This window comes from Netta rufina (assembly GCF_964035555.1).
Source record: "Netta rufina genome assembly, chromosome: 1".
Taxonomy (NCBI): domain Eukaryota; kingdom Metazoa; phylum Chordata; class Aves; order Anseriformes; family Anatidae; genus Netta; species Netta rufina.
This window is the reverse complement of record NC_140123.1, coordinates 137966449-137989143: the sequence shown is the minus strand read 5'-3', so window position 1 is coordinate 137989143 and position 22695 is coordinate 137966449. Positions and strand designations below refer to the sequence as shown.

The 22695-nt window shown below is 40.6% G+C and overlaps 1 protein-coding gene across 1 annotated transcript in view; it reads right to left on the bottom strand.

Moving 5' to 3' along the window:
- FAR2 (fatty acyl-CoA reductase 2) overlaps positions 1-22473 on the bottom strand; it is a gene marked incomplete at both ends in the record, with an annotated part of 84124 nt that extends 61651 nt beyond the window's left edge. Inside the window, one exon of the mRNA XM_084286015.1 lies at positions 22285-22473. Within this exon, the coding sequence (XP_084142141.1) occupies positions 22285-22473 (189 nt within the window). The remainder of the gene's footprint in view (positions 1-22284) is intronic.
- Between the last annotated feature and the right edge of the window lie 222 nt (positions 22474-22695).

The following is a 22695-nucleotide window of genomic DNA, read 5'->3' as shown; positions in this document are numbered from 1 at the left end:
TTTTGCCATACATTTATGAAGTGATTAAAACATTATATTAATGCCCCAGAAAAAAAAAAAAAAAAAGTCATTTTGATATTTCATATGGAATGCTAAGGACTAACACTTTAAATCACCATAAAAATCAGAAATCAAAACCTGGCTGTACTTTAATAAATAAGAGCATAAGCCCTGCACAGGGACAATAGGGACAATGCCTTTCTTTAAGATCTTACATGATGACAAGCTTGAGCAGATGAATGAAACAAAAGGATGGACACAAAGAAGACAGTCTTGTCTCTCAGTCATTTCAGCAAGTCTGTATTTGTTCTGCATCTCTTTCTGGATATGCCTAGACATGTTCAACATCCCTGTCAAAATTCTTATCTACAGTACAGATTATCACTGTAGGCAATTTCTAATCTTTCCCACTTTTTGTGACACAGAACACAAGTATGGTTCTGTGCCCTTTTTGCCACCGCAAAACAAAACAAACAAACAAAACCAACACAAAACCAAAACCCCACAAAACAAGAAAACACCCTCAATTTTTCTACTACCTTGAAAATAATATAAAAGTAAACACAGTTTTCACAGAGGAGTATTTGCATATCTCAAAGACGACATGGTGTGGATCTAAGCCTAAAAACTAAATCTAAGTCTAATCAAACTAAATCTAAGCCATTCTGACTAAACTGTACGTAGTTGCTTAGGTTAAAATCTCATGCGTCATTATTGTCTCTGTATAATTTCCATAACACCACATGGCTTTGAAGGACAGATCATCCCAGCCTTCCTAGAAGTCAAAATGAAAAAGGATACATATTTACGTATTGTAAAGATGCAAGCCTGGAAATTCTTAATCCTTCTCTCTTTCCCTAGCAAAACACAAATCCCTGAATTTATGTTCTGGTCTCCTAGGATCATGCATATAGAGATTGTTTAACATAGTAGGTAGTCAGGAAAAATGGTGATAATATTTTACAAGAAGTTAGTAGTTACCATCTCTATATTCTTAGAAACTTGGTTAATATCCTTTGAATAGAGTACCTAAAAAGCTGAGCTGCACCTTGTATATGAAGTATTAGAGAGAAAGCAGATAGCAAGAGAATATTTGAATTAGCAGTCACACAAATGAGCTCTAAAACCACATTCTGGTTATCCTGGGACTGTGCAATGTGGAAATCTGGTGGGTTAAAAACTTCTACCCCTAGAATATGAAAAGACATTCACAAAAGACATACTCTTCATGGGTGTACTCTTCTCCAAGACTCACATACTTGCAACATCTTTTCTAACTTTAGATGTCTAAAGGCTCAGCATTCAGTCTAAAATGCTTCCCAGATTGGGCTAAAGATTTTGAACTAAGTGCATGTGCACTTAAGCTACTTTAATTTCATGTGAGAGCCTGAATCACAGTCCAAATTACCACTGAAAGTCCAGCCCCTCTCCCATAGCAGTTTCCTGTCTGCTAGCACCAGCCTTTGAAAGCCGCATCAGGAGATGGACCAGTACAAGGAGTTAAATTTTCAGCCAAAAATGGTTTTCTTGCTATTGGTGTCAGGTTTGGGGGTTCTTTGTCATCTCTCCCCCCTTCCCTCCCCCCCCCCCAGTGGTTAGAAAGAGTTGCCTGTGGATTTTCAACCAGACCAACTACTTATCTGATTTGTTATAATATACTCATGTATAAGGGCTAACAGCAGCATATGAAAAGTAGACGGATTATGTGGCACATGGTGAAACCCATGCTTTTTGTTGGAGCCACCAGGAACTTTGTTTGGCTCAGGTCAACCACAAAACTGCACCCTTTAAGTAAATGCCTCTTTTAGAAGCTAAAGCTAGGGAAGATTAACCTTGCTATTAAAGGTCTTTGGGTTAAAGCCATAGATCAGACCTCATGAGATACGAGTTCCAGTTCTTGCTTTGCCACTGATGGGCTCTGGTACTTGGCACTTGCCTCAGTAAAAGGCCTAAGCAGGTATTTTATTTAAAACTAATTCACTATAATGGAAACTCACATCAAGTTTTGTATTAGGTCTGCTTTTGACACATAAGGTCTGTAAGTTACACACCTATCTCCTCCCTCATTAAAAAAAAAAAAAAAAAAGAAAAAGAAAAAAAGAGAATAATATTAATTTATCAGACAAAGAAGTGAGAGAATGATATTATGATTCAGCCAGTTACTTCAGTAGATGTCCTAAAATCCTAACAGTACAAAGTTCTGGTATGTAGCTTTCACATTTCTAAATTAAAGCAGGTGCATAACCCTTCACTGAATTAGACCTTCAATTACAACAGGCTTCCAAGCATGTCTTTGACACCTTTGGCTGGAAGCTGTATGTTAGTATTTTTAACTGCACTGCATCTATTTTAATCCTTTTGCTGTCCACTTCCTTCACTATCACCAATTGCAGTAATTCCTTTGACTTAGAACACACTGAAAGGATATGCCTGATGCTCTCAGGAGTGCCTGTCCAACTACAGCTTGTTTAGGAAGTAGCCTCTTGCACACAGAAACTTCTTTGTACTAAACACTGCACATAAATTGCAAGAGAGAAAAAGCAAAGATATATATGAAAAGACTAAGGGAAGCTACCAGACCTCAGGATGGTAGACAAGCAGAATAGTGTTATTTCCCCATTTCTCATCTCCATCTTCTTAAGTCAGATGTTATTTATAAAGGCACTGCTGGTTATATGTAGTCTAACAGAGAGAATGCAGTATTGCCTGGAGACTTTTTTTTTTTTAAAAAAAAAAAAAAAAAAAGTATTAAACAGGGCAGGTCCCAAGACAAACTCCAAGGCAATTCTACTTATAACTGGATTCCGGGATTCCATGATGATTAATCACTACTTTTGCAGTATGACTGGCCAGCCAGAATTATTCCCCCACATCTTGTCTGTAACATCCCAATCTGGATATTGGCATACTGTTGGGGACTATGTTGAAAACTTTGCTAACGTCAAGGTTACCCTCCCTTCATCTACAAATTCAGTCGTTTTATCACACTACACAACGAGGTTGGTCACCATTCCCAACTGTCACTTTCTCCTTCACATAGTCAGAAATGGGTTCCAAGAAAACACACACTGTGATTTTTTTCCAGGGACAGAAATGAAACTGCCTGGTTTACAGCTTCCTGAATTGTCCTTCCTGACCTTCCTGTTGACGGGTGCAACACTGTCCCTTCTCCACCCACAAGTGTCCTCTAGAATCTAGAATATCTAGAGGCTTCTCACATAACTGAAATACATAGATTTTCATACTCCTTGCTCCTGTAGAAAATATATTTGCTATAAAAAAATACTTAATTAAAACAAAACAATAACACTAAAATGCATTACTAAAATACAGATTTCCAGAGGTCATGGTAAGGACACTAGCTTGCAAACAGTTCACATACAATTGGGAATCAAACATTAAGGAGACAGTGTGCCTTAAAGCATGAATACAACATACTAAAAGTTCAGATTTTTAAAAGGTTAATTCCTTTATGCAAACAGCCTCTCCAAACAGAAATCAGAAACATTAAAATGTTTTTCCTGCTCCTCTGTTGAAAATTCTCATACCTTGTATTAAAATGCCCTTTCTGATCAGCTCTTGAATTATTTCCAGATGGATAATTTAGGTGGCTTGTTACTTGGGTGTGGGTTCACATACAATACCAGAGCAAATGCAGTAGTTGTACAGTTGCATCCTCCTGGTATTGTGAAATGTGACCTTACCACTAGGTACAGAGGTGGTCACCACAGAAATCAGTATGAGAAAACCTTTTATTACCATGCCGCACCCCTGCTGTATTTTCTTACAGCCTATTTCCTTATTATTTTTTTTCCTTCCCTACTTGGAAGACACTGACTGTTTATCATAAACACTACATTATATATATCATACATATATGTGTGTGTGTGTAATACTCCCAGTATTATAAACAATTGTAACGCCCAATAAAGTTCTACTTGGAGCCAGACACAGGCTCTTGTTTTGTTGAGCTCTTTTGTATCATGAAGGCATGAAAACAGAATATAGGGTTTTGCAGATAGGAAAACAAAGTAAGAGACTATGCCCTAAACTAAGCTCTGAAACCACTTTTTAAAAAACATGATGGCAACAAAAGAAGACAACTAGCAGAATAGACAAGAGAGATGTGACTAAATACATGAAAATGCAGACTAAATGTACACACGCAGCTAGCTAGCATCAAAAGTTTTTTATTTTTTTAAAGCAACATGTAGATGTTATTATTTGTTATTTATATTTCAGCACTGTCCCATCTAGAAATCAGTACACCATGCTGAGTACCTACCTTTAAACCTTACATCTTGGTACAATCAGACACAGACAAATGAAAACTATTGGAATCAGTAATTTCTGCTCTCAAATGCACACCTCTAATCCAACAAGCTATGGTAGAAGAATGATGACCACAACTGTTTGGTAAATTTTGCTTTTCTAGCGACAGACCCAGTATCTTGCTGTTATCACAGATACAACATGCTACGCATTGCAAGTATACTGAAACACAGAATGGTTGAGGTTGGAAGGGACCTGCACAGATCATCTAGTCCAACTCCCCTGCTCAGGCAGGGTCAAACCTCTACCTTTGTCTGTCTGGTGTCTTCATCCTTTACTAATTCGTCTTGGTGCATCCTCTGTTCATGTGCTCTTGTCCTGTTCTATATTTTTGTAATCCTGTGCTCTCTTAAATATTTCAAAGTGTTACCACTATGGGAGCAGATTAGCACTGGCATCAGTGGGTTTCCCAACTTTGACTTTTTCTTACTGCCTCTAATGCTAAACAAGTTACTGATTCTCCAGCCTCAATCTTTTGACCCTACCAGTTCATCTTCTGAAAAATCTGAACTCTTCCATCATCATTGCTCACCAACAGGCTGCTGGGGGATTTTTTCATAGAATCATAGAATATCCTGAGTTGGAAGGGACCCTTAAGGATCATCAAGTCCAACTCTTGACACCGCACAGGTCTACCCAAAAGTTCAGACCATGTGCCTAAGTTCACAGTCCAATTTCTTCTTAAATTCAGACAGGCTCGGTGCAGTGACCACTTCCCTGGGGAGCCTGTTCCAGTGTGCAACCACCCTCTCTGTGAAGAACCCCCTCCTGACGTCCAGCCTAAATTTCCCCTGCCTCAGCTTAACCCCGCTCCCGCGGGTCCTGTCACTAGTGTTAATGGAGAAAAGGTCTCCTGCCTCTCGACACCCCCTTACAAGGAAGTTGTAGACTGTGATGAGGTCTCCCCTCAGCCTCCTCTTCTCCAGGCTGAACAGGCCCAGTGACCTCAGCCGTTCCTCGTACGTCTTCCCCTCCAGGCCTTTCACCATCTTCGTAGCCCTCCTCTGGACACTTTCCAACAGTTTCATGTCCTTTTTATACTGTGGTGCCCAGAACTGCACACAGGACTCGAGGTGAGGCTGCACCAGCGCAGAGTAGAGCGGGACAATCACCTCCCTTGACCTACTAGCGATGCCGTGCTTGATGCACCCCAGGACACGATTGGCCCTCCTGGCTGCCAGGGCACATTGCTGGCTCATATTCAACTTGCTGTCTACCACGACCCCCAGATCCCTCTCTTCTGGGCTGCTCTCCAGCGTCTCATCACCCAGTCTGTACATGCAGCCAGGGTTTCCCCGTCCCAGGTGCAGGACCCGGCACTTGCTCTTATTGAACTTCATGCGGTTGGTGATCGCCCAGCCCTCCAACCTGTCCAGATCCCTCTGTAAGGCCTTTATGCCCTCATTTGAGTCCGCAACTCCTCCAAGTTTGGTGTCATCAGCAAACTTGCTCAAAATACCCTCTATTCCTACATCCAGATCATTTATAAAAATATTGAAAAGTACCGGCCCTAAAATGGAGCCTTGAGGGACCCCACTGGTGACCGCCCGCCAGCCTGACACAGCCCCATTTACCATAACCCTTTGGGCCCTGCCCGTTAGCCAATTGCTCACCCATCGTATGATGTTTTTATTTAGCTGTATGGTGGACATTTTGTCCAGTAGGATCCTATGGGAAACCGTGTCAAAAGCCTTGCTGAAGTCCAAAAAAATCACATCGGCTGGTTTCCCTTGGTCCACCATACGAGTGATCTTATCATAAAAGGAAATCAGGTTAGTTAGGCAGGACCTACCCTTCACAAACCCATGCTGGCTGGGACCAATGACTGCTTTGTCCCCCAGGTGCGCCTCAATAAGTTCGAGAACCATCTTCTCCATGATTTTACCAGGCACTGACGTGAGACTGACAGGCCTGTAATTGCTAGGGTCTTCTTTCTGACCCTTCTTGAAAATCGGCACAACATTTGCCAGCTTCCAGTCTACCGGGACCTCTCCAAATTCCCAGGATCGTTGAAAAATAATTGAAAGAGGTTCCACGATGACGTCCGCCAGCTCTTTCAGCACCCGGAGATGAATCCCATCCGGACCCATGGACTTGTAGGGATCCAGGTGGAGTAGCAAATCCCGCACACGTTCAGGGTCAGTTGGGAGTTTGTCATCCCCACCGTCCCGGCCCTCCAGCTCAGGGCACCCTGGGTCCCGAAGCCCATCATCGGCATTGAAGACAGAGGCAAAGAAGGCATTAAGCGTCTCTGCTTTGCCTATGTCATCGTCTGTGAGGAGACCTTCCCTATCAAGGAGCGGCCCTATGTATTCTTTAGTTCTCCTTTTTCCATTTACATATCTAAAAAAACCCTTTTTATTTTCTCTCACAGACACGGCCAGCTTCAACTCTAGCTGTGCTTTGGCCACACGAACTTTCTCCCTACAAACACGAACAGCATCCCTGTATTCTTTCCATGACACCTGGCCCTCCTTCCAGTAGCGAAACACTCTCTGTTTCCGCCTAATCTCCATTAGAACATTCCTGGTCAGCCACGCCGGCCTCCTGCCCCGCCTGCCTGACTTGCGATATTTTGGAATTGCCTGATCTTGTGCTTCTAGGAGGCATCGCTTAAAGAATGACCAGCACTGGTGGACATCGAGGCCTTCAAGAGCAGTTTCCCAGGGGACCTTGCTGACTAGTTCCCTGAGCAGCCTGAAGTCCGCTTTCCCCATATCTAGGGATGAGGTTTTGGTGGCACTTTTCCTTCTGTCACCGTAAATTTTGAACTCAACCACTTCATGGTCGCTATGACCGAGGCGGCCACCAATCACCACATCTCCCACCAGACCCTCTCTGTTTTCTAGCAACAGGTCTAGGAGGGCACCTTTCCTAGTTGGCTCCGTTAGCACCTGCACCAAGAAGTTATCATCTAGGTGCTTCATGAACCTCCTGGACTTGCTCGTGTCAGCCGTGTGGCACTCCCAGTTAACGTCCGGCAAGTTGAAGTCCCCCATAAGGACAAGGGGAGTTAATCTCGAGGCCTCTCTTAGTTCTGTAAAGAATAATTTATCAGCGCTATCGTCCTGGCCAGGCGGTCTGTAATAGACTCCCACAATGACATCCCCTTTATTCGTTCGTCCCTTGATCCTTACCCAGAGGCTCTCAACTTTGCCATCACTGACCTGAAGTTCCACACAGTCCAGCCCCTGCTTCACATACATCACCACCCCACCACCTCGCCTACCCTGCCTGTCCCTCCTGAAGAGCCTGTAACCATCTATCGCAACACCCCAGTCACAGGACTCATCCCACCAGGTTTCGCTTATGCCGATGATGTCGTAGATGCTGGACTGGGCCAGGACTTCTAGCTCATCTATTTTATTCCTCATACTGCGTGCGTTTGTGTTAAAGCATTTCAAGTGTGTCTCCTTACACTCAGCACCTTGTGGATCTGACCGAAGGACCTCACTGGCACACAGCCCCTCTGATTCTAGCGTACCATCCCTTAGGTCTTCACCGGCGTGCCTGGTTTTAGCCCCTTCCCCCTTCGACTCTAGTTTAAAGCCCTATCTATCAGCCCTGCCAACTCCTGACCAAAGATCCTTACCCCTCTCCGAGAGAGGCGCATCCCATCCGGTGCCATCAGGCCCGGTGTATCGTAGACCTTCCCGTGATCAAAGAAACTGAAACTCTGCCAGTCACACCAGTCTCAAAGCCATGAGTTTATGTGAACGGCACGTCTTTCAGCTTCGATCCCCCCTATCGGAAGGACAGAGGCAAACACCACCTGCGCCCCTGATCCTCTAAGTAGTCGCCCCAAATCCCTAAAGTCTCTTTTGATCGCCTTCGGACTTCTCGTTGCTACTTCATCGCTACCAACCTGAAAGACCAGTAGCGGGTAGTAGTCAGTGGGCCGTACCAGGCGCTTGACTTTCTTGGCAAAGTCTCTCACCCGAGCCCCAGGGAGGCAACAGACTTCTCTGCGGGTTGGGTCCGGTCGGCATATCGGTCCCCCTGTCCCTTTCAGGAGGGAGCCCCCCATAACAATAGCCCTTCTTTCTTTTTTGAAGGATGATGTGGCAATGCGATGTGTAGGTCGCCTTGTCTTAGGCGCCCCCTCCAACTGGGACGGGTTTTTGTCTACTTTGTCATTTAGATTGTCTTGCTCTAGTCCTTCATATCGATTATTTAAGGGTAAATGAGAAGGTGAGGTGGGCAGAGAGAGGGCTCGCCTACCACCCCGAATAGGCACCTGCCTCCATTCCCCCCCTTGATCTAGGTCTCCTCCCGCTGCCTGGCAGGAGGAGGGAACCTCCGTCTTCTGCGTAACAGGAGACGTCTGTGCTGTGGCAGTCTCGTGAGCCTGCCTCAGAGAGGGTAGAGTGCACCTCCACCAGTCAATTTCCCTCTCTGATTCCCTGATGCTCCTGAGCCTGTTCACCTCCTCCCGGAGCTCCGCTACCTGGCTGAGCAGTTCTTCAACCTGGGCACACCTCCCACAGGCATACCCACCACTGCTGTCGGAGACCGACAGAAGGCTGGGGCACACTCTGCAGCCCAGGACCTGGACGGCTGCGTGTTTCCCCGAGCCCTCCGTCTGAGTAGCCACACTGGCGACCGTGGCTGGAGATGCCGCACGAGATGCGGAGGCCACGGTTTTCTGCCTGGTTGATACCATGGTCAGGTTCTACGCAAGCAGGTTACAAGCACCGAAGGGAGAGGCAGCTGCAACAGAGCGACGATGGGCCCCCCGCTCACCCTGCCCGCGCGAACTGCCGCGCAAACTTTAAAAAAAAAATTTTAGGAATATATCATTTATATTTCATAAATCCTATCCTAAAGTAATGAGCCACATATTTGGCAAAACTCACCCAATTCAGTCCGTATCTACACAAAACAAGATTACGTTAATGCTTCAGCAACATCCAGTTCAACATGACCTTCCTGAATTTAGGATAATATTGACCCAAACTACAGAACAAGAATGACGTGCCAGTGAGAAACACACCAAATCCCTCCAAAGAAAACAAATACCACAAGGCTCATAAAATATTTCTCATCACAATACCCAGACTCTTATTCAGGTACCTGAGTATCACAGCCTCCACCACCATAAAGCCCTAGATCAAATCAGACTTCCTTAGAAGCCACTACCACATTATTTGCTGCAGATTCCCAGCAGATTTGCTGCTATTTTAGCTTTTTACTGGTTAGGTGAAATGAACTCACAGGACACAAGAAAAGAATGGAAATCACATAATTCTATCTCAAGAGAGATACAGACACAAGCAGTGACAGCCAAGTAGGGACAGAGAACATGAAACCCTGCCAATTAATCAAAGTGCTACCTGACATGGCATGGTGGTGCTAGGGGCCGTGATGTAGGAAAACATTCAAACCCAAAAGTAACACTTGGAATCAGGTGTCTTATCATTAGGATTTTAAAAGTGGAGGTCTATAGTAACTAAACAAATGTGTCTGCTGTTAGGATCAAAATCAGTCTGATAATTTTTTAACAAAGTGCATGAGGCATGTGTAGACTTTAAAAAACAAATAAAAACTCACCACCAACTAGCTAGAAGAGCAATCCTTTCCCTTTACCGACTCCAGAACAAACACAAGTTTGGCCACAAATGAGCTCTGGACAGCTACCTCCACAATCCAGAGTGTGGGAGCGAATGACACGTTTTCACAGAGTTAGCAAGGTTCCCTTTCACAAAATCAGACCAGCTTACTCTGAATTTTGGTTGCCACCAATCACTTGGTGTTTGTAATCATGTCATCATTCACATTTAAGTACAAATGGAAGAGCTGCTTTTCTGCAGCAGTTTTTCTTTCAAGAAGCCAAATTAATTTACAAACAGCTAACACTGATAATACCCTTCCCCCTCTCCTTCCATTTCCCTTAATGGAAAATAAAAAACATAATGCAATCCCCAGAAAATTACCAAGAAATGATTTTCCCACTTGGGCTCCCTGGCACAACTCAGACATTTTGATTTGCATCTGCAATGATGTCAATCAGAACTTCACAGTTTTTAAATAAATCATTCTCCCTAATACATTTGGCAGTCCTAACGGGTCTGGTAAATGAAATGAAAAGAATAGGCTAGATTTTGTAGGCTAAACTGCAGTGGAGGGTGACCTTCAGACAACTTTTAATATCTCTGGTCTTGTAGGGGATCAATTCTGGGTCAGCTTTTTGGTACTTCTTTCAGCCATCAGTACCTGTCAGAAGGTGACCTTATGATCACCTTCTTAGCAGCCACAGGATTCTGCTGTACAGGACTACCCTATGACTGCTTTCACTATTTCAGTCATAGTGCCAGGGAGTGGGAGAAGGGTGATGAATATGCAAGTATGGTGGCTCTGCATGAGCCAGCCACTTTGCTCTGCAGGCAGGAAGCCTGGAAGATCAAATACTCTGGACTGTGCATTTCAAGATGTATCAGTGTCACAAGCAGGAGCTCTTTCTAAACCTTACTTACGTTGAATATTCTCAGCTTTAAGGACTCTTATCTCCCCTCTGTTTTAACAACCTTATTTGTAGAAAGCATTATCCAGTGACCATATGAGAGAGCTTTGACTGGAAAGGCAAAATAAAACACAGAATATTCTGTGCCACTGTATCTAGGGTTTGTTCTTAAACTGTACATTTTTTTTCACAATAAGCTTTATTTCTTTTTAAGGCATTCTGGCATAGAACTGATTTTAGCATCCATCATTCAGTGAGCTGGCAGATAATAAAAAAATAAGTAGGAAAGCCTACGGTTAAATTTAGGAAAATGGAAAAGCTTTCTTTGAGAAAATCTGGAAGGAGCAGCTTGGGTCAGAATGTAATAAATTGGACATGAAGGATGAAACATGATAATTCTACATTTTGTTGAATGACCAAATAGCAAATTTTATTCCTTGGGTGCTGACTGATAGGTGCATTACTGACCCATTTAAGAAAAAACATAAGCCTTTATTCTTAATTATGATTTGCAGGCCAAGATGTTCCCAACAGAGGTTGCCCCAGGTTAGGTGTCCTTATTCAACCTCAGTTCAATGCAGAACACCCAAGCCTGCATATGAGCTTTAGTACACGAGCAGCTCCATGGGTGTCCAGAATAGTTCTGAAGTGCAACAGCCCAAAAAGGAATTGTGCCAATTCGCACACGTTGAGAGCCAAGTCACAGGCTCCGGCAAAATGACAAACATTGTTTAAAAACATGTTAGCTGAAGGCCTAATTGGTGAACGGGTCACTTGGCAAAATTCTGAACACAAAACATGCTGTGCAGCTGCCTAACAGCTCAGCTTTCCTATGTGCCTGAGCAAAACACGAACATGGGAGAAATCTGAAGGTTACAAAGGATGCCTGACAGGACTTCTCTAATGATGTTGCTCCACGGCCTTGAGGCCAGCACAAGTTGCTGGGAAATAGTCCTATTTCTGTTACTGATGTAATCACTCAAGCCTATAAAGCGGAGCTTTTCTCTTCAATGCTCTTTGTGCTTTTCCTGTCCTCTTGAAAACTTCACACTGAACACTTTACACTCACCTTCAACTGTGCCTCTTTCATATCTCTCATGCACACTCTCCCACTTCCTCAACTTTCACTGCTTAGGACATGCAGACAACAGTACTGGTGATACTGAAAGCTTTCTACTGGCAAGGAAAGTGACATCCAAAAACGGATGAATTTCTGGATGGAGAGATCTCTGACTAGCAGAGGAGTTAATTTATTGGATTACAGAATCTAAATCTTCCCTTTACTCTCCTGAAATAAGTTAAACATTAGGATTGGATTTCCATTTTCACCACTCTGTTCTCTTCCAGAAAAATTACACTGAAGGGAAGCCAATTTTGTGCCTGTATGCATTTATCGGGACACCCTGAGAAAAGAGACCCTTCATCCCAGGCCCTGGTACACACACTACGGAAAAACAGATTAAGAAATATTTGAAAATGCCCTGGGTCATGTTCAGACGCAACTGTGAGGGCAAAAGAAGTGGATGAGAGTACCGATAAAAATGTTGCATCTTGCTTTTGGTTCCTTCCCAACTCAGACACTGCCTATCTTGCCAATGCTCCAAATGTTTCAAGGCTTTTGGGCTGGAGTCAGGCAATGTTGTTTTCTCAGGTATAGGAGAATGATTAAATGCATTTGCATTCCTGTATTAAGCACTTCTTGTTACGTTTAAATCAAACTCAACTGAAGTTTTAATACTGGCAGTAAAATCAAATGCTTTTTTTTTTTTTTCAGAAAGCAAAAAAAAAAAACACATCCAGAACAAAAAGAAAATCCACCACCACTACACATAATTTAAAAGACAACTGTAAGTTACTTCTCTCCAAGGTTTCCTCTGAAATCCACCCTTCACAAAACACTTAATCCTTGGTATTTTTTCATTTAGCTTTGGAAGTTCCACTGATTTCAGGAGCTAGGCCTTGGATGCAAACCAAAAAGCATGCAGGCATAAATGCAAACTCAAGCAATGTTATGAAGATCCTCTAAAGTTGTAATTCAACTGAAATCTTAGTTTGCTACATCTTTGGTGAGATTTGGTGATGAAGAAAGAGTGCTGTGACTCTTTGGCCTGGAAAACAAAAGACTCAGACTCAGGGGGATCACATGAATGTGCATAAATACCTGATGATGAGAGCAAAGAAGAAGGTGGAGCCAAACTCTTCCTTGGGATACCAAATGACAGGATAAGAGACAATGCACAAAGAAACAATGAACATCAAAGTTTTGTGAGTTGTTTTTTTTTTTTTTTTTTCTCCAACCTTGGAGATATTCAAAATTCAACTGGACATGGTCCTGGGCAAAGTGGCTCTATCTGACCTGCTCTGAGAGTGGGGGGTCTTTCCAGAGGTCCCTGGCAACCTTGATGATTTTCTATGCACCTTTGCACAGATTGATAAAGGGAGAAAGGAGTGTGAAAACAAGTTAGGAAGGAAGAAGTTTTGCATTTTCATGTTCATAAAAATCTAGCTGAAACTGCAGCAAATAGACTTGTTTTTAAAATAATATCATCTCTGTAGTGTTCTTTGTCAGATTCCCTACTAATTAAATTAGGAGATGAAGTTTTCTGGGAATGGCTACTATATTGTGACTGTATCAGAGAATGATCTTAATTAGAAGACAAGAAAGAGACTTCATTTTCCTCTCAAACTGGAGCACTACCTCTTTCAAACTCTTGATATTAGTGACTGGGAGGAACAGAGAATTACTCAGACCACATGAATGTCTTCATGATATCATGACAGGTAGAGAGCAAAGGGAATAGAAAAGTTAACTGGCTAAAGGAAAAGGTAATAGTTTAGAGCTTGTTCTGCAAAATAACGTATCTGAATAACTTTGTAGAACTGCAGAGAAGATAACTACTGTAGAGAAGAACTGGATGGGTAGTACTCATATGTAATCTCTTCTGTTCAGCAACATAATTAAGACCAAGGGGTAAAGAATAACTTACGGTTAGTTTAGTAGATATTCATCAACAACTTATTTTTTTTTCCCAATAAATGACCACAAAAATTTAAAAGTAACATTTAAGTGGAAGACAGAAGCCTTCTTTCTGGAATGCTTCTTGACAAGTTCTTTAAGCTTCTTGAAAACTCCTCTCCCATACTCCTAAAAGCTCAGTGAAGATGAATGTATTTGGCATAAACTGAAATAAGGCTGAAAACATTGTCTTGTCTTCTTGAGATAAGAGAACTGATGAATTCAACAGAGCTATATGACAGGCATAAGGGTTCCGGTTTTAAATCAGGTATAATCCTTTTTGTAATCCAGAAATTGTGATATTGATTCACTCTGACTGGCTCTCTCATTATCTTAAGCTACTTCTCCCATCACCCTAAACTACTGCTCTCCTTTCTACTTATGACCAGACTTTTCACCAAAGATTTTTAGTGCAAAGACCTGTGTTTGCATACCTATAGATCTTGAATGTCAAAATAAGGTAAATAAAACATATTACATTGATTTCAGAAAAGAACGATGATTCCTCTTCTCCCTCATCCCTATCAACATCTTTTCTTGTTTTTTGTTTTTTTTTTTTTTTGTTTTGTTTTGTTTTTGTTTTTCTCATTTTGTTACTTTTTTCCCTCTTCTAGATCCTCAATCCCATTCTCTTCCAGATCCTTATGCTCTCACTAACAGTAAAGACTCTTCATAATTTTTCTGATGCTTTTTACATTTTTTTCCCCATTTTCTGATAGCCCGTGCAGACCTGCTCTCTTTTTTTTTTTTTTTTTCCCCTTCTTGTTATTTCTTCAGGATCTCTAAGGTTTCAATTCTATTGCAGCCTTTTTAATTCCGCATCTGTACTGCTTTATCCTCATTCTTAATATTTCCATTGCTGTCACCATTATGTCATAAACTTCTTTACTCTTTTGATCATGACCCATTTCTCCCTCTCTCTCTCCTGTCTTTGAACTTAGCTTGCATCTCTTCTTTTGTATGTCTTGATGTTCACTGTAACTTCTTAAAAAAAACACACGTAAGTCCTTTCTTTAGCAATAACACCAACTCATTATTTAACTGCTTCCTCTTTGTCCCTGAACACTTAATTTGCATCACAATCCTGTCACCTGTATTTTCTCTCCAGCTTCATTAGAAAGAAAAAAAAAAAAAAAAGGGTATAGATACCTCACCAGATTTTTTCTTCTTTACCCGCTGTTGTATGTTTGAAAAAAGAGAATGGACATGAAAAACATTTTCAAATATGTAAGCTGACCAGTGTTTTCAGAGTCATTGTTGATACTGAGGGACTCCATTTTCAAGATTAAGCTAAAGTATTCCAAAGGGAATTAGTCTACAAAAGGGCACCAAGATGAGTCAGACTCACCAGAAACAGTTTTTAGCAAAGAAATACATTATATACAGAAAATTATAGTTATTAGTTACAAAACTGTCACTAATCACTTGCAGAGTTTTGTTCTAAATCAGTAATTCTAATGCATCTGATCAACTTACAGTGTGTGGAGAAGTTGTAAATTACTGTGCAGCATCCATGTACACTTGGAAGCAGCAAACTGCACTCTGACTATGGAAGTGTGAGATAAACCTGTTTTCTCTGGGAATTTTCTCAGTCTCACACACACATTCATTCTTCCTCAGCTGATCACAGCTTGAATTTACCTGACTGATGCAATGGATGACAATTTCAAACATCACATTTCTTTCCCTTTTTCTCTTTTCACGGTTTCTCCTCTGATGTTTGAGCATGCATTAACAATGTCTTTTCATTTCCACCTAGCTGCTCTTCCAGCACTTCCAGACTACAATCTGTGCTGACAGCCTTGCAAATGCAACAGAGCAAGGAGCTGTAGGAAGCCAAGTTCTGCTGAAGCTAATTGATAATAAGATGGGCCTTTATGATTCTCAGTTACCCTCCTGGTACACATGGATTTTACAACAGAGAACAGATGAAACAGCAGGTAGGGTTGCCAGATCTCCCAACTTAGCTGAAAGCTGCTGGGTGAGATTCCACATCCTGAGTCACAATATGGGTTGAATGTGCATCAGGTGACGAGGAACTGTCACCATACAAGACTGCAGCTTAGCACTCACTTTATCACAATAACCAGAAAAATCAGTGCTACTGCACCTGGCTTGTTCCAGATGCCCAGGGTCATGCAGAGCCTGGAGCTAAGGAGCAGCAGAAGCAGCAGGGCTGCAAACATTCAACAGCAGAAAGCGACACTGCGATCACACCAGTGAGCTGTGTTTTTTGTTGTTGTTGAGTGTGAAAGGTTATCTTGCTGGAATCACCAGCTGTTTTTTCCTTTTCTTGTGCTGCATGAAACAGTCTATTAGCTGATTACATACAAAGACCTGATTATATACAAAGAAAAACCTCACCAGCCTTCTTCTTCACAAACTGGAAAAATGAGAAAAGAGAAAATGAGAAAAGAGAGAAAATGAGAAAAAGAAATGAAATAGAACAAGGTGGCAGATAGTGTTAGCTTAGGAAAGAGGCACAGAATGATTCAAGACCCTGGTCTACATTCATGTCTGTTATGTTAGCATCCCTAAGATTTAGCTCCTCTTTACCATATGTTTTACAAGTCATGGAGTCAGCAAAATAAATAAATAAAAACAATTTTTTGTTCAAGTCCCCTCAGTATATAAATATCAAAGTTATGTCGGATAATCTACTGACCAAAATGAAGAAAAGCTAAATAAATAATAAAACAGAAAACATCTTCACCTCTGTTGCACACATTAGCAGTTTCCACACTTCTTACTGAGTGAGCGGAATCCTGCTCCATCAACCAAAAATCTCATTACTCTCTTCCAGGTACTGATGCATACCCCATTGCAGTGGCCACAGCAAATCTAGGGGACACTATTCCAGAGGGAGTGCCACTGCAGTGGTTTTACATGGAGAACTTCAACAGCTTATGGTGATGATCAAGATGCATGAGCCCAGGAGTGAAAGTAGGGACACTCACGGGAAGTGGAAGAAGAGACATCTGCCATGATTTGGCTTAATTTATAGGACCAGAGTTCTACTGTGTATTTGCTGATAAATATAACATACTTGATCAGGAAGAATGGAAAGGTGTCTGATAATGCTGGACTTGTGTTCAGTTTTCAGACTTGAATCATAACATGGGCTTCCAAACAAATCTTTGTAAGAAAGAGGCACAGGATAGAAACTCTCTCTGCAACTGTTGGCAGTGCGAGGGTAAACTGTAGTTAGTATTAAAAAGCAGTAGCATTTTATAGTATTTCTGGATATATGGATATATAGTATATATCCATTTACTATACTATAACTATACATACTATATATATATATATAATACTATATAACCATATACTATACATATCCAGTATATACTATAGTATATAGTATTTCTGGATATAGCAGATATCCTGCAATATCTGCTTCCCCTTTTCAACAGGTTCTGAGCCTCTCCTTCTTCCCTTTGAACTATCAGGCATGTTAGCAAGAGTCTTTTCCACTCCCTGCTTTAACTGACCGTTCCAACTAGGAGCACTGGATGAAGAGACCTGAGAAACAGCCCAACAACTGCAAGTGACAGAAGTCTGATGCATGCAGGGCATGCTCTGCTCTCCCTTGCTGAAAGGTACAAGTGACTCAGCATTAGCTCAGTAATTGTTCTCCATGGAATTTGAGACATCCCACTTCCATGCATTCCTGCCTATTTCAGCATGAGGAGGAATCAGAGACAAAGAACACTCAAACATTGCCCTACCTCTGATAAATATACACCTCCCATCAGCTAATGAATAAGACATCTGTCAAGCTTTGCCTTGTGATCCTCATCTATGGACACAATCATTGTTGTTGTTGTTTGTTTTTTATTTTATTTTATTTTATTTTATTTTATTTTATTTTATTTTATTTTATTTTATTTTAGTGTGTGTGTGTGTGTGTGTGTGTGTGTGTGCGTGTGTTTAATAGCTGTTGCCTGTGCCACAAAGACATGGCATTTCATTAAGCACGGGGTAATAGCCTGATTCCCTTGGAGACTTACTACTGGAAAACAGAACATTTCCATTCATAAACAGGCAAGGTCACCGTGCACCATACATTCCTCAATGCACACATTCATTTTGGAATTAATGCTGAGGTAATTAAGGATCTGCTCATTATACATTTCATATTAATGCAATAACACAACTTCATATAGAACTAATTTTACAAGATCTGAGAAAAATCAGTATTGTTACATTTTAATGCCATCTGTTCATCTACTCCAGAATACATTGCAAAAAAAAAAAAATCTGATTTCTAATCATTTTAATATATAATTTTATTCTTCATGTTTGATTTAGAATTTGAAAAATTCCAGACAATAAATATTTTTAAAAGAACACACTAAGGTATTTGGTTCCTTCACATTGCATCACACTTTCATTACTTATGATTGTTTTTTTATTCAGCAGGAGTTATCTTCCACCATATGCACATTTACATACTATGAAAAAGGCAGTTTCACAGGTGTAATGCCTCAAAGCTTAAACCCCTATAGATATAATAGATATATTTATTTTTTCACAGATTGTGCTAAGAGATACATGAAGAGAAATAAAAAATTAAACAGTGTTTTTGAAATAAATTGCGTAACGTACTACCAGAAATCAAGAATCCCCAGAGGACATTACCTGAAGAACCTCGGCATTAGGCAGTGCAACTCATTTGTAACAATCTAATTCTCTACTTTCATCTTATTTCATCCTAAATAATATTTTTATCTGCTTGTCCAGAATATTTAGAAGCTGGCAACCTGGTTTTCTCTGGTTTGTCTTTCCTGAAAAATTTATTTTCTGGATGTAAAAATTAGAAATTCCAGAGGATAATATGGGTCAAGGCATAATGTAGAAGAAGAGTTATTTTTTAAAGTGGATGTGTGATTGGTCAGTAAATAAGATTACATATAAAAGTAGAAAAAGTATTTTCTCCTAAGAACATATACAAGAAATGTATTGCATTAAATCCAACATAATGTGGAGCAAAAGAATAATGATGCAGAAGAGATCAGAAATTATACATACATAAGGAAGGGAAGGATCTTAATTCTAAATTTTCTGTGCATACTCTAATACACGCATTCTTCATCAGTGATTATAATCAAGAACATCAAATGCAAATGTTGCATACAGACTTGGAATAAGCTTTCTTGCATTTTTATTTGATATGTAGCTCAGAGGTTTGCCGAACTGGAGAATGCAAACCAAAACTGTAAATGGCAAGTGTACTCTTTAGACCGTGAATAACTCATTATGTGGTTTATAGACATGCAGATGACTTAACTGGAAACAATCTGCAAAAATGTTAAGTTAATGCTTCTTGCACTCTTCACCTACCAAGAATGAATTTCTGTAACTAACAATATAATCTCTAGAAAAGAAAAAAACAAACGCTGTCAACATTTCCATATGGAAATTGTCTTTGACAAGTCAGGTTTCTGCTTTGGAGAAGCATTCTTCCTCTAAATCCTGGTTTCTACAAAGCCCATAGCTGGGATCAGCACCAAAAGCAGTTCTTACAGGTGGAGTCAAGGGGACTTGCAGAACTGGGAGACCAGCCATAGTGCTTTGTGGCCTTCCTCCTGTCATGATGGACTTTTCTGGAACCATTTCCTGATTGGTCCCTTCTGGACAAGACCACTGAGGGAAAATACACTGCACAAACGTGCAGTAAACTTCACCTCAGGCCTGACTAAATGGGATCTTTAGAAGCAGTGTGACCCTTACTGCAAGAGACTGTTGAGACGGTTTAATTGTTCAGTTCTAAACGGACCTAAACTTTGTTATTATTATTAGTTTTAAATGAACATTTTAAAGTGCCTGAGCCTATATGTTTTGTCAGCCTGTTATTTTGGTAAGGGCCATCCGTGTGTACACATATACATTTCTGCATACTTTCCCCAAGGAGGACTGTTGTACTTTCCTATCCCATGCATGGAGGAAAACTATTCTTGAGGTTATTCCATAGTGTTTTGAGCCCCACCACTGTTCCTTGGACCACAGCATAGCACACCTGACCAATTCACAACAGGAGTTCAAATTTTTGGTTGCGTGAGATACAGACCCTGTAAACTGAACCAGTCTGCTAAACAGAATCTGCTGTTCCTTGAACTTACAATACCATATTCACACCCTGCTGATTAGCTGAGGTCTACTTATACATTAACCATGTATAACAGTGCCTTAGCACTGGGGAGCTCACTTCTATATCAGTAACAAAAGATGCAATTATACTAATCAAAGTAAAGATGCTCTCTTCTTTTAGAGACTATTCAGGACCTAATCTTTAACAAGAATCTTTCTTGGTTTTGGACAAAGCCCTCATGTAACATGCTACATCTCTACAAAAGACATAATATCTAGGTACGTAGAAGAAATGTAGAAGAAATATGAAACCTTAACTCTTTGGCCCTCTCAGTCTTCCTTGAATGGAAGACAGCTGTGTTCTCACAGGAGCCAGTTATCTTATTGCTTTATTTTTAAAAGAATAGCATCAAAGATACATCCTTCTTCCTCAGGGGTCCTGGATGAGTTGTGATCATACCCACTGAGTTTTTTTTTTTTTTTTTTTCTTCCTTTTGAAGGCCTACACACTTTCCTCTTCCTTTTACTTGTTTGAAAACAAGTAAACTTGAAGGCTCACTGAAGCTGTCTGACAAAGGTTCAAGGAGAGGTTATCAAGTCCTGTTTGCTGTTGGCATGCCTAAAACTGCTGACACATGCTAGGAAAAAAAAGGGTACATCTAGTACAGCTGCATCAATAAAACAGCTACTAGGGAACCTCACCTAGAGCTAACAACAACACTAAGATGTACTGACAAACTAAAGAAAAAACAGTAATACTTATATAGAAAATGCAAACAAAGCATGTAGAAGTCCTGGAAAATAGCTTGGTTCCTCCTCATTTTCTAAGTTATTTGAAAGAAAGAAAACCACCACCACAACAAAACAGAAAAAAAAAAATATCAAAATGCAAAAAACCATGCAAGCATGACATATTTGGGACTTTGTTGTTTGATGATGAAAACCATTACCCACAGTTGTCAGTGATGAAAGCTGAAAATGTTCATTGAAAGGAAAAGTACTGAAAAACTGTGCACTTGACAGACTTGCAAAAAAGCAACTAGCATGATGGTTTCCTTTTATAGCACTTATGAATGCAAAAGTTCTCTTAAACAGGAAAATAATCTATCATCTGCTGAAAACACAAAAAAATCAAACTGTTGTTGGGCATATTAAAGATTTTTCTAGTTCATTGTTTGGATGCCTAAATACAATAGAGAAAAAAGCCTTCTCCAAACTCTACTTGTTTTTGTTGTTGTTGTTTGTTTGTTTGTTTTAATTATTATTATTATTTATTATTATTATTATTATTATCTATAAGACCTGTTTTGCCTCCAACTCCAGTAGAATTGTTTTTCCAGTCAAGTCGTACTCAGAATTTTAAACCAATGCTCTAAGGATATGTTGACAAGTCTTGGATTAATTTCAAGTGATTTCTTGCCTCCTAGGGTCAGATCTGTTCCGTCCTCTCATTCCACATTGTCTACATACAAATTCACACTAGCAGGAAGCATTAGCGTGAACTCTGCCACTTATCACAGCTGGAGGAGTCTGAGCAAGTTCATGACCTAACCACTGGCTTAAGCTCCTGAGGACCCGGAGTCCACTCTAGATAACTGGTCTACCAGTGTCTTCTTACACATTTCTACATTTAATGCAACAGAGGCTTTTGACATCCTTCTAATACTAGAGATGTGGTTCTCACTGGAGAGGGAAGCCACGTGGGTGGAAGTCATAAAAGTCTGTACTTCAGTTCGCAAGGCAGATTAACTTATGCTGTCTGCAGCAAAAGACCAAAAGTTTGGAAAACTCCCCCCTACTCCCCAAAACGTGACGGTATTTTGTCATTTCCAAAGTGAGGTGAAACTATAGCTGACTTTAGAAGATAGCAGATGCCCTACTGTACTGCAGCAAAGCACAGACACTATTTGTTGCCCCTAGGCTTCTTCTGAAGCAAGTTTAACACCTTAAGTGCAAGGAGAAGGGTGTAATGGGCTCACTCGGTTTCAATATTGGAATATTATCACTCAATTATCATTCAAACATAAGTTTTGAAAGTGAGGAAGGAAAAGAGCTAGATAATGAAAACAAAATGCCACTTTTTTTTTGCCAAAAAGGACACTTCCTAACATGGCGTGTTTTCAGAAAAAAAAAAAATCTCAGACAGCAATACAGAAAAAGGAAGAAAAAAGGTATATCAGTACAACGTAAAATCCTGTATCACACATCTAAATGAGACAGATTCAGATTCATGCATGCTTTTCATTTTATAGATAAAACAAAAATTATGCAAAGATTACAGTAGATTGTATTTTGTTCTTATGAATTGAGTAAAACAGAACTCCTATAAGCATACCAGATTAAATGGATTTCAGACTAGATTTAAGAATAAAATATAGAAACTTACCTTGCATTTCAACATGTTGGCCACTCTCTCTTGCATTGATTGTCCAGCCTTTGGCCTTACAAGAATATAAACTGCTTTCACTTCAGGGCTGGAGCGCAAAAGCTTTTCCACCAGCACTTTGCCCATGAAACCTGTGGCTCCTGTGATAAGTACGGTCTTTCCATTGTAATAAGCGGAGACCGAAGACATGGTGCTTTCTTTTGTTGTCCTTCCTTTAACTGCCTGCAGGAGGTACCTGAGAAGATACAAAAAGCAGGCTTTTGAGATAAGACAGATCAGTTATTAGGGAATTGTAGTCAGAGATAGGTTTTCCCAGTCTGTCAGCTATAACAGCTCATATTAGGTCAGTCAATAGTAATTTTAAAGATGAGTTTTTTCCAAGCCTTTGTTATGAAGAGAAACACATTTATC